This window comes from Salvelinus fontinalis, chromosome 10 (genome assembly GCF_029448725.1).
Source record: "Salvelinus fontinalis isolate EN_2023a chromosome 10, ASM2944872v1, whole genome shotgun sequence".
NCBI lineage: Eukaryota > Metazoa > Chordata > Actinopteri > Salmoniformes > Salmonidae > Salvelinus > Salvelinus fontinalis.
In genome coordinates this window covers 1,082,579-1,094,380 of record NC_074674.1, presented here as the reverse complement: position 1 = coordinate 1,094,380, position 11,802 = coordinate 1,082,579, and the positions used below count along the sequence as shown (strand labels likewise).

At 43.2% G+C, this 11,802-nt stretch overlaps 1 protein-coding gene across 1 annotated transcript; it reads left to right on the top strand.

The window, feature by feature from the left end:
• The first annotated feature begins 261 nt into the window (after positions 1 to 261).
• On the top strand, positions 262 to 4,959 carry LOC129863331 (7SK snRNA methylphosphate capping enzyme-like). Its single transcript, XM_055935231.1, has 5 exons — positions 262 to 537; positions 1,051 to 2,960; positions 3,146 to 3,364; positions 3,569 to 3,692; positions 3,794 to 4,959. Exons 2-5 carry the CDS (start codon positions 1,092 to 1,094, stop codon positions 3,832 to 3,834), a joined length of 2,253 nt encoding a protein of 750 aa, XP_055791206.1. The 5' UTR covers positions 262 to 537; positions 1,051 to 1,091; the 3' UTR covers positions 3,835 to 4,959.
• The last annotated feature ends 6,843 nt before the right edge of the window (positions 4,960 to 11,802 follow it).

Below are 11,802 nucleotides of genomic sequence, written 5' to 3'. Positions count from 1 at the left end.
TGTTAACAAAATGATGCGTATAGACCGTATACAGATTTACAATATATTTTTAAATATTTAATTTCGCCAAATGGCGGGGGAATAACAAATACAAATTCAGAAAGGCAAATTATGGGATACCTATTTGTGTGCAAAACTAGGTCGACGTGTATTGCTCAACCCCTACACGTCTGTAATTGGTCGATTTCATGAAGACTGCCTAAAAACCGTCACCTTATTGGTTCCGATGCCTGTCTGTTTCAGGGTTTAGGCTCTGGCAAAAGATAAAACAAACAACGATTGGAACCTTCCAATCTGCGTGAGGTTGAGCTGTTGAGCTAGAAGTTAGCGATTGGAGTTTGGAGTGTACAGCGAGCTCACAATCGCACAGTTATCACCACACTGGTTGTTTTCCAAACATTATTGATTCATCTCACCAGTGAAAATAATATTATCGAACAATCAAGCTATCAACGAAGCTGATGATGCAGCAACGTCAGTAACTCGGGAGGGAGTGTGGCAGTGACAGTTCAGCTTCCCTAGAAGGCGGGTAGAACGGTGAGCTGAGACTGTTGTTGTTGATGAACATACAGTTGCCTCATGCTGTAGCTAGATGGCTAGTTTACTTATTTTTGTATCTTACTTAGTCGCATTTATTAATGAACGCAAAGTGGTGGATTCTTGCAAAATATCGGCATTTATAGAGCGCTAGCTAGCTTAACAGTATTGGGGAACCATTGGTATTGGTTCACGCGCAGCAGCTGGCATTGAGGATGGGTTCAATGTCTTCACTGTAGACGTTCACTCAACGTTTGCCTCCAATATATTGGATGTATACTATCCAGTGGCATGTATGCACCTTGGGTCTTATAGAATGACATGCAGGCACAAATCATCAAGTTACTTTCAGTTGTCAACAAATAAGTGCTTAACTAAATAGCTGGGAAAGCAGCAACTGGGGACTGAGCACTATTGTAATCTTGTCCAGTTATAGCTGGGGTTTAAATAATACATCTTATGATTTATTGGGTTCGGTGGTCATTATTCTAATCTATTTTGCTGTGTTTCCAGATCAGTTGTCCCATGTCAGCACCAAAACAATTGAGTGGAAGATGATAGAGATGTCTGTTGATAAAGAGACTGTTCCAACCAGAAGTATGAAAGTGGACCCAGTGCCACCCCAGAAACTCTCAGAATGCACTGGAAGCTGCAACAATGCCCCCAAAGTGCTAGAGGTCACCCTGGCCAACTCAGACAGCACTGATGGTGCTGCTACCTGCCCCATGCCAGACAGTGGTGCCCAAACCAAGCAAAGCAGCACGACTGACCCCCACGATCAGACAAAGTGTGTTGAGCAGGAGGCCATGTTGACTGAGCAGCATGTTAACCCTAAAAATGGCTTTCAGCAACCCAAACAACCGCAGCAGCAGAAACTCTCAAAGCGTCGCAGCACAATGATTGCAGGGTTCAAGCATCCAGCAGGTAAGCGACGACGACGGGTAAACTCAGAGAGCGACTCGGTTCTGCCCACCAACTTCCTGCTGGGAGGAAACATATTTGACCCTCTGAACCTCAACAGCCTGCAGGACGAGGAGGTCAACAGGGCCCTGAACGCTGAGACGCCCAAGTCCTCCCCTCTTCCTGCCAAGAACCGCGACCCTGTGGAGATACTCATTCCCAGGGACATCACTGACCCTCTCAACCTCAACAGCAGGATGGGAGGTAGGAGCCTCCTGGTGTCGCCCTTTAAGAGTGGCGGCAGGAGGAGACACCGTAACAGACACCATGGAGGAGGAGGTGGGGGTTCCACAGTCTCCGTGTTGGACCTGTCAGATTCAGAGAGAAGTGGTGAAGTGACCAACACCACTTCTTCTCTGTCTAACCTGGCATCTGCTAGTGCTGCGTCTACCTCTGTTCTAGAAGCACCCAGTGTCCCAGCTGTCCTGGACCCCCAGGATGCTAATGGTAATGAGATCAACCCATCCAACTGCAGGCATGAAGCCATGCTCACTGTATCGGCCCCCCAGGCTAAGCCTCGAGCCCAGGAAGACTCCTCAGCAGCCACGGCCGGAGGCCCAAACCATCTTTCTAGCCGGCAACGCAAACGCAGACGCAACTCTGGTAAAACAGAGCCTCCTATAGTCCAATCTACTCTTATGGCCAGGTCGGGGACGGAGGAGAGGGGCCGTGGAGCTGGGCCCGGGAGAAACGCACAGTCCTCCTTCCACACCCCAGTGGGAGGTCCCAGGGGGTCCTCCCAGGTACCAGGGGGTCGGCAACCGCATCTTCACAACCAGCACAAACAACAGCACCAAGGCAACAAGAAGTTCCAGTATGGGAACTACAACAAGTACTATGGCTACCGCAACCCAGGCTGTGCCGAGGACCCACGGTTCCGTTGTCTACGTCCGGAGTGGTTCCATGGTAAAGCAGTACTGGACCTGGGCTGCAACACGGGCCACCTGACTCTGTGTATTGCTAAGAAGTTGCAGCCCGCCCGCATATTGGGGTTGGACATTGATGGGGGTCTGGTGCACGCAGCCCGCCAGAACATCAGACACTACCTGTCAGAGCTGCAGGCCCAGGAGGCCCGGCGAGCCGCAGGGGATGAGAAGGAGAAGACCAATGGACCAGGAGAGGAAAGGGAGAAGGCCAACAGACGGGAAGACGAGTCACACTCAGGAGGACTAACGCACAAACAGAATGAAAGACAGCCCAGTAGGGCAGAACATGGAAACGCTGAAAAGCAGGTCCCTGCAGAGGCAGCGGGTGGCGTGGTGCTGTCACGTCACGCAGAGAGAAGAGCTCAGGAGAGGGGGGCTGAGGAGATGGAGGACTCTGGCGCACCTGCTGTTGAACTGGGAACCAGCTCCTTCCCTGTCTCCTTACGGATCTCCAGGGGGCCCATAGCAGCACCCCCTCTCCCTGACACACCCACCATGCCTCCTGGTAACTTCCCCTCCAATGTCTCCTTTGTCAAGGTAGGTGTATGCACTGCAGCCTTTTAATGTGTTTCCATTTTAATAATCATTATTCATAATATTAAGGTGGAAATGAAGAATATTATGATGAATCATTTGTTGCTTCTCTTTCTACTTGATCCTCACAGAGAAACGTCCCACATTGTTTGCAACTCATCCCCTGTCGTCATCTTTCTCCTCCGTAGGGGAATTATGTCCTGGAGAGTGATGCTCTGCTGCTGACCCAGCGGCCAGAGTACGACGTCATCCTATGCTTCAGCGTTACCAAGTGGGTCCACCTGAACTGGGGAGACGATGGCCTGAAGCGCCTCTTTCACAGAGTGTTCAGACACCTGCGTCCTGGAGGCCTGTTCGTCCTGGAGCCACAGCCCTGGATCACCTACGGCAAGAGGAAGAAACTCACGGTGAGATGAGGAGTGAGCTTAGGGTTGCAAGGACCAATGGTGTGATCTGCTACTGTAGATGTGCATAAATGCAGTATATAGCCAAAACAATAACTAAAACATATTACAAGTGGCCTGTTTCTTTGTTATAGACATGAAAGTATGTGTTGCTTTGCTCAGCGCTGAGACGGAATCGTGTCTGACTTTCCGCTCTCACTGTTGCAGGATAGCATCTTTAAGAATTACCACAGCATCCGCCTCAAACCAGAGCACTTCTCCACATACCTGACATCTGAGGTGGGATTCTCCAGCTACGAGTTGATCGGGACGCCTAACAGTTCATCAAGAGGTATGTCACTGGTTCATTAGATAACGATATCATCTCTGATTCTTTCACGTGTCCTTTTCTATTCTGTTTCTCAAACTAATGGATTTGTATGTCTTCCACAGGTTTTCAGAGGCCAATCTACTTGTTTCATAAAGGAACATAATCTGCCAGGAAGTGGGTTGGAGCAGGAGAAACCAAACCACCATGAGACACAAAACAAGCCACCCGCTCAAAGATCTGCCTTCATCTCCAGTCTGTAAGCATATAGGTCAACCCCAATCAGAGCTGTCTACTTGTTTGTGATGCTGTGTTCAGACGGTAGCTAAGGAGACCAAAACATGAGACTTGATTCTATAGAAGGACTATCTGATGGGTTCTCTACACACAACTCCAGTCTAGATGATGAGAAGAAAAGCATTGGGACAGGGTGAACTCAATCATGACTCTTTGGGCTGGTTGCTCCCTATGCACAGGCATTGTTCCATATATTTTTATTACTGTTCGTACTCTTGTTCAGTCAAGGATTGTATTTTTGTCACATTTTAATATCGACGTTCATCAATAGATCAACTTTTGAAGCAGAATGGACAACCAAAACCTCATTTGAATCCTTTGCATAAAATGTACTCCCATGTAATGTCCAAATAGAACTAATCTAGGGACATTTCTCACACTTTTTATAGGATCAGAGCGTCTTCAATTTTAAGACTGTTCTGCTTAACATAAGTCCTCACTGAGTTCTCTGTGGCCTAACTGACTGACCAGGAAAAGCAGTTTGACTCTAGATAAGTGTGGCCTGTCTTCAGCCTGCTCCTGACCCGGAGTGCTTTTTCTCTATATATCTTACTGCCTCTCTGGGGACTGTTCCTGTCTTTCTATTGGTAGCTGATTCAACAACTGTCAGTCAGGTGGAGTTGCTATGGTGAGATGTGAGGGAGGATCAATGTTTTTTTCTTTGACTGTTATAAGAATGATTGCTTGTTCTTTTATTTGACTCATGTTCTTTTTTTCATTTTCTTTCAATGGATTCTTCTTGTCATGTGTCCAAACAAAGGTTGGCTGCCAATTTATCAGATGTAACCTATACAGAGCCTCCATGGTTTGTGCTCAGATTGGACTTGTATTGTTAATCCAGCTCACTTTAACCCAAATCACTTCATCATAATGAAAGGTTTATGCTTTACTCAATTCTTATGCTTAATATTTTGTTTACTCGCACCAGGTGCTGGTTTAGTTCTGATTTTGTTGAAATGTTTTTGTTTTTAATAAACAAATCAATTGAAATGCAGTCAGTGCTCATTAGTCATTCTACAGATGCCTCCAATCTACAGGCCCTAAGACATCCACAGGCACTCAACAAATCTGATTCACAGGGTCAAACCCAAACCAATCTATTCATCTCAGCCTTCTCCATAAGATTCTAGACATAGGGAAACGTTATGGGGAGGAAAATAGCTTGATGAAAAGAGTCACTTCTATTAATCATTTTTCTGTTGATGTTGTGCAGAATTGTAACCACCCATTTATGACTTTTATATAAAGTTTTAATCTGTTATATATTTGACTACCCTTGGAATGCCAGTGCTGATGTGTGTGTGATTGAGTTATCACTAGTCATGTGAATGCTTAATCAAAGGAATCTGCATGAGAGATTTGCTACAGGTATGTTGCAACAAATCTTCTCTATCTGAATTTGCACTGATATGAGAGGCATTTACTATCAATAAATTGTCATTTATACAAAGTCCATAATGTTAATGTCATCTGAATCTGTATTCTGGAGGTTTGGGCTAATTATTGACGGGGGGGTCACATCAAATTGTATTGGTCACATACATACGTTTAGCAGATGTTATTGCAGGTGCAGCGAAATGCTTGTGTTTCTAGCTCCAACAGTGCAGTAAGATCTAAAGTAACATTTCAATAAGGTTGTCGATCATAGAACAGCAGACTACCTGTCAGAGCTGCAGGTCCAGGAGGCCCAGCGAGCCTCAGGGGATGAGAAGACTGATGGACTAGGAGAGGAAGGAGAAGGTCAACAGACAGGAAGAGCGGAAGGAAGACGAACTAATGCACAAACCGAATGAAAGCGAGCTCTGAGTACATAAAGTAGCAGTCTGCAGTTCAAACAAGAACAAAGCGACCACTGGTTTGGTAAAAAAGCTGAGGAATGGGGCTGGAGAAATGTAACAATTCCTTGACAGAGCTTTGGATGCAAGAACTGACCATCCATTACATAAACCTAGTATTAACTGTGTTTTGAGGTTACACAGTGCTAGTTTACAATTACATGGTTTACGAAGGGGTAAAACAAACTTCTATTTGGGGTTTCGATGGGGTACGGCAGTTGAACTAAGCTCATGAGGCTGTGTGCATCGGACATCCAGAACAGAACAATTTGTAGCCAGCCCTAGCCTACCATACATTACTGTTTTAATATGGATAACAAGGGTTAATGATAGGCCTATGTCAAAAACATGAGCAAGTGCCATGATCCCCAAGGAAATAGGAGTTTCATAAATGCTCCAGAGTTGAGAATATTAGCGGCATATCCAGGAACCAACAAGTTAAACAGATAATCATGTTTTATTTGCAGGAGCGGGGGAAGAATCAAATTATGCATTTTAAATGATCTACTGCCAAAAAGGCCGGGTTGATGCTAGTAGACCCTAATGAAAATGTCCCGCCCCCCAGGGTTGGAAACCACTGTTACAAAGATGTTGTGGCACAAGGTGTTTGGGCTGTTGAGTCCTCATAGCAATATGGTCTTTGGAAATAAAACATCTGGGGAAATTACAAACAATCGCTAGTGTTCTTTATCTGTGTTATTATAGTTACTTTGTTGTAGTCCATTATAGTACCACTGGGTGGCATAACACTCCCTCAAATGTCTGAAATGTTCTGACATTTTCTTCTCCGGCTCAAACCAAAACCAGAAGCCCAGAAACTGGGGTAAGTAGTCAGATCATCAAAACCAAAAAACAAGTAGCCTAATTGAATACTGTAATTAGAATTCAACTGTTTGAATTTGACTATTTGCACTTTTGCTGAGTTTTGCTTATACTAAGTGTTGTATGTGAACAAGAAAAGTCCTGACATCCCTGGTTGTGATGTCATTTTGTGACCTAGTTCAAGTCACAGCTGTGAGATTTGTCAAATATCTAAAATAAATGTGATCCTCGGGCAGCCGCCTCATCGTCCACATGTTCCTCCTGGGTTCCATTTAGCTGACCAGAGCCTGGCCTTGGCCTACTTCCAGTCAAACTGAGCTGAGGCATCTTCAGGACCAGCAGAACAGTATTGTCTTGAGGAAAGCGGGACTAGAGGATGGAGACTAGATACTTCTCAGTGAGTTTTTCTCCAGTCTCGGATACCTTGGAGAGCATCGTTAAGTGGTTGTGTTACTGTAATGGATGTCTGTCAGTGTGGATCCTTAGTTTTGCTCTGTTTCTGGCTGCCATTCTATTAAGGTGACTTCCTGGGTTGTTTGTGTATCAAATATCCAGCTGCATGCTGTTAAAACGAGCAGGAGATCAGTAGGTGGACAAAAGCCATTGGTTAGTTGGACAACCTACATAGGTGTGTGTGTGTGTGTGTGTGTGTGTGTGTGTGTGTGTGTGTGTGTGTGTGTGTGTGTGTGTGTGTGTGTGTGTGTGTGTGTAACCCCTCAGTGTCTGTCTCGCCATCAACACAGTAGGGTAGGTTATGTAATGTGGTAAACAGGTCATAGTCAGGTCAGCCATAGTCAGCTCCTGGCTGAATACTGTCGCTTAACACAGGCTGCGTTTCCATAATGTATTTTCAATCATACCTTGCAAAATATTTACACTGTATTTAATGGGATTTAGGTGAATGGTACAGCATGTGATGTTATCAAGACAATGTTCTCTAGAGGTCAATATGGGTCTGGTCAGTTGTGGTCCATGCTGTCTCCTCTGTGGGCTCTGGAACTCCCTGGAACCCTCTGGAACTCCCTGGAACCCTCTGGAATCCCCTGCCTCTCCCTAAAGGGAGCAATTCCAGACCAGTTCAGGTAGTTTGGTTCAGGTTATGCTGTGTGACTAGGTGGATGGGTGCCCAGATGGGGGACTGAAGCATTCCTATACACACTGTTACAGTACTCTACTTGGTGTTTTTTTCTGTATTCATGAGTGTGCGTGGTTAAATACGTGTATGCTAGTGTATTCATGAGTGTGCGTGGTTAAATACGCATATGCTAGTGCATTCATGAGTGTGCGTGGTTAAATATGTGTATGCTAGTGTATTCATGAGTGTGCGTGGTTAAATATGTGTATGCTAGTGTATTCATGAGTGTGTGTGGTTAAATACGTGTATGCTAGTGTATTCATGAGCGTGCGTGGTTAAATACGTGTATGCTAGTGTATTCATGAGTGTGCGTTGTTAAATACGTGTATGCTAGTGTATTCATGAGTGTGCGTGGTTAAATATGTGTATGCTAGTGTATTCATGAGTGTGCGTTGTTAAATACGTGTATGCTAGTGTATTCATGAGTGTGCGTTGTTAAATACGTGTATGCTAGTGTATTCATGAGTGTGCGTGGTTAAATACGTGTATGCTAGTGTATTCATGAGTGTGCGTTGTTAAATACGTGTATGCTAGTGTTTATAATGAGTGTGCGTGGTTAAATATGTGTATGCTAGTGTATTCATGAGTGTGCGTGGTTAAATATGTGTATGCTAGTGTATTCATGAGTGTGCGTGGTTAAATACGTGTATGCTAGTGTATTCATGAGTGTGCGTTGTTAAATATGTGTATGCTAGTGTATTCATGAGTGTGCGTGGTTAAATACGTGTATGCTAGTGTATTCATGAGTGTGCGTTGTTAAATACGTGTATGCTAGTGTATTCATGAGTGTGCGTGGTTAAATACGTGTATGCTAGTGTATTCATGAGTGTGCATTGTTAAATACGTGTATGCTAGTGTATTCATGAGTGTGCGTTGTTAAATACGTGTATGCTAGTGTATTCATGAGTGTGCGTGGTTAAATACGTGTATGCTAGTGTATTCATGAGTGTGCGTGGTTAAATACGCATATGCTAGTGTATTCATGAGTGTGCGTGGTTAAATATGTGTATGCTAGTGTATTCATGAGTGTGCGTGGTTAAATATGTGTATGCTAGTGTATTAATGAGTGTGTGTGGTTAAATACGTGTATGCTAGTGTATTCATGAGCGTGCGTGGTTAAATACGCATATGCTAGTGTATTCATGAGTGTGCGTTGTTAAATACGTGTATGCTAGTGTATTCATGAGTGTGCGTGGTTAAATATGTGTATGCTAGTGTATTCATGAGTGTGCGTTGTTAAATACGTGTATGCTAGTGTATTCATGAGTGTGCGTTGTTAAATATGTGTATGCTAGTGTATTCATGAGTGTGCGTGGTTAAATACGTGTATGCTAGTGTATTCATGAGTGTGCGTTGTTAAATACGTGTATGCTAGTGTATTCATGAGTGTGCGTGGTTAAATACGTGTATGCTAGTGTATTCATGAGTGTGCGTTGTTAAATACGTGTATGCTAGTGTTTATAATGAGTGTGCGTGGTTAAATATGTGTATGCTAGTGTATTCATGAGTGTGCGTGGTTAAATATGTGTATGCTAGTGTATTCATGAGTGTGCGTGGTTAAATACGTGTATGCTAGTGTATTCATGAGTGTGCGTTGTTAAATATGTGTATGCTAGTCTATTCATGAGTGTGCGTGGTTAAATACGTGTATGCTAGTGTATTCATGAGTGTGCGTTGTTAAATACGTGTATGCTAGTGTATTCATGAGTGTGCGTGGTTAAATACGTGTATGCTAGTGTATTCATGAGTGTGCATTGTTAAATACGTGTATGCTAGTGTATTCATGAGTGTGCGTTGTTAAATACGTGTATGCTAGTGTATTCATGAGTGTGCGTGGTTAAATACGTGTATGCTAGTGTATTCATGAGTGTGCATTGTTAAATACGTGTATGCTAGTGGCAGTTGGTGATGTTTAAGATGAGCATGGCCTTATTTCTATTACAGCATATTGGATGACTGTCATTCATATTCCATTCACTCAGCTCAATGTAACATCACTAGGTTTAAGCTACTACATGATACTCTAATTCTACCTATACCCATCATGAGGTTGCTACAACCTAGCCTATGAATGAAAGTTTACAACGTAGGTGCACAGGTTAAGAGAAAAATTTGAGTAATCCAGGTGACATACAGTGACACATTCAATACCGCCTTGCACACTCTTGCCTGCATCTAGCTGATCTAGGAAGTAATCATTAGTCCAACAGTTGCAAATGAGAGTTTCTATTGGACAAATTCAGGTATGTTTATCCCCGTTTCATTCCATTTGCTTCCGTTTAAGAAACATTTTTCAACAGAATCGTTGGAATGAATGCACACCTGATCACACGCAAAACACAGTTCAAATCCATAGCAGCCACATACAAACAGCATGATCATTTTGCTCATCTACAAGCTCTCCTCCTCTCACCTTTTCCCTTCGCATGTGGAAACACATCAGCTGTCTGTGACCTGGCAAAAAAAACTTTCCTAACCTTCATATCCGCAAACCGCTACACGCAGCCTACCTACTTCATCGTAGCTACTAGAACTACTGCATTAGTAAAGCAGCTACAATCATGCAGTACAGTGTACAGTCAGCAAGCAGTATTAGCAGTGTCAATAAATTAATAAAACCAAAACCTTACCTTGACTTGGAAGAGTTCCAGTGTTGGATAGCCATAGCCAGCCAGCTAGCTAACATAGCATCCCTCTCTGTTTGAGCTGGGTGTTTGAGTAGGCTAAACTAGCTAGCTGCATTTGGTAGCTAAATGAATGTGAATAAAAAATACGATGAAAAATTGCTTCTCCTTCATTTTTAAAGGAATGTATTTGTTCAAAACTGTTCAACTATTGTCTTTCCCTTTGAGTCAACTACTCACCACATTTTAAGCACTGCAGTGCTTCTGTAGCTAGCTGTAGCTAGCTTATGCTTTTAGTACTAGATTCATTCTCTGATCCTTTGATTGGGTGGACAACATGACAGTTCATGCTGCAAGAGCTCTGATAGGTTGGAGGACATCCTCCAGAAGTTGTCATAATTACTGTGTAAGTTTATGGGAGGGGGTGAGAACCATGAGCCTCCTACGTTTTGTATTGAAGTCAATGTACCAAGAGGAGGATGGAAGCCAGCTGTCCTCCGGATACACCATGGTGCTACCCTACAGAGTGCTGTTGAGGCTACTGTAGACCTTCATTGCAAAATAGTGTGTTTAATAAATTATTTGGTGACGTGAAAGTATTTAGTATAGTTTTATCTAAAAATAATAACTTAATGTTTCACTATATTTATTTTTATGAAATTCACTGAGGAGGATGGTCCTCCCCTTCCTCCTCTGAGGAGCCTCCATTGATGTATGCCTATGTGTACACACATACCTATGTGTGTGGGTGTGTGTTGTAGGTTGGATCTATGCCTCTCTCTCCACCCCAGGGAATTCAGATGAAGTCGGAAGTTTAACTTCTTTGGGCTGCAAGCCCGAAGCCGGACACAATATGACAACAGCCACTTCAATTGCAGGGCGCGAAATTCAAAATATATTTTTTTGAAATATTTCACTTTCACACATTAACAAGTCCAATACAGCATATGAAAGATAAACATCTTGTGAATCCAGCCAACCTGTCCGATTTTTAAAATGTTTTATAGCGAAAACACCACATATATTTATGTTAGCTCACCACCAAATACAAAAAAGGACAGACATTTTTCACAGCACAGGTAGCATGCACAAAGCCAACCTAACTAACCAAGAACCAACCAAACTAACCAAGAAACAACTTCATCAGATGACAGTCTTATAACATGTTATACAATAAATCTATGTTTTGTTCGAAAAATTTGCATATTTGAGGTATAAATCAGTTTTACATTGCATCTACCATCACAGCTACCGCCACAAATAGGACCGAAGCAGCCAGAGTAATTACACCAACGTCAAATACCTAAATACTCATCATAAAACCTTTCTGAAAAATCGATGGTGGATAGCAAGTTAAAGACAAACATCTTGTGAATCCAGCCAATATTTCAGATTTTTTAAGTGTTTTACAGCGAAAACAC

Coding starts and splice junctions, on each gene's coding strand:
- LOC129863331 (XM_055935231.1), top strand. CDS start 1,092: ATGATAGAGATGTCTGTTGATAAAGAGACTGTTCCAACCAGAAGTATG. Junction 3,365..3,568: donor GCAAGAGGAAGAAACTCACG/GTGAGATGAGGA, acceptor TCACTGTTGCAG/GATAGCATCTTTAAGAATTA. Junction 3,693..3,793: donor GCCTAACAGTTCATCAAGAG/GTATGTCACTGG, acceptor TGTCTTCCACAG/GTTTTCAGAGGCCAATCTAC.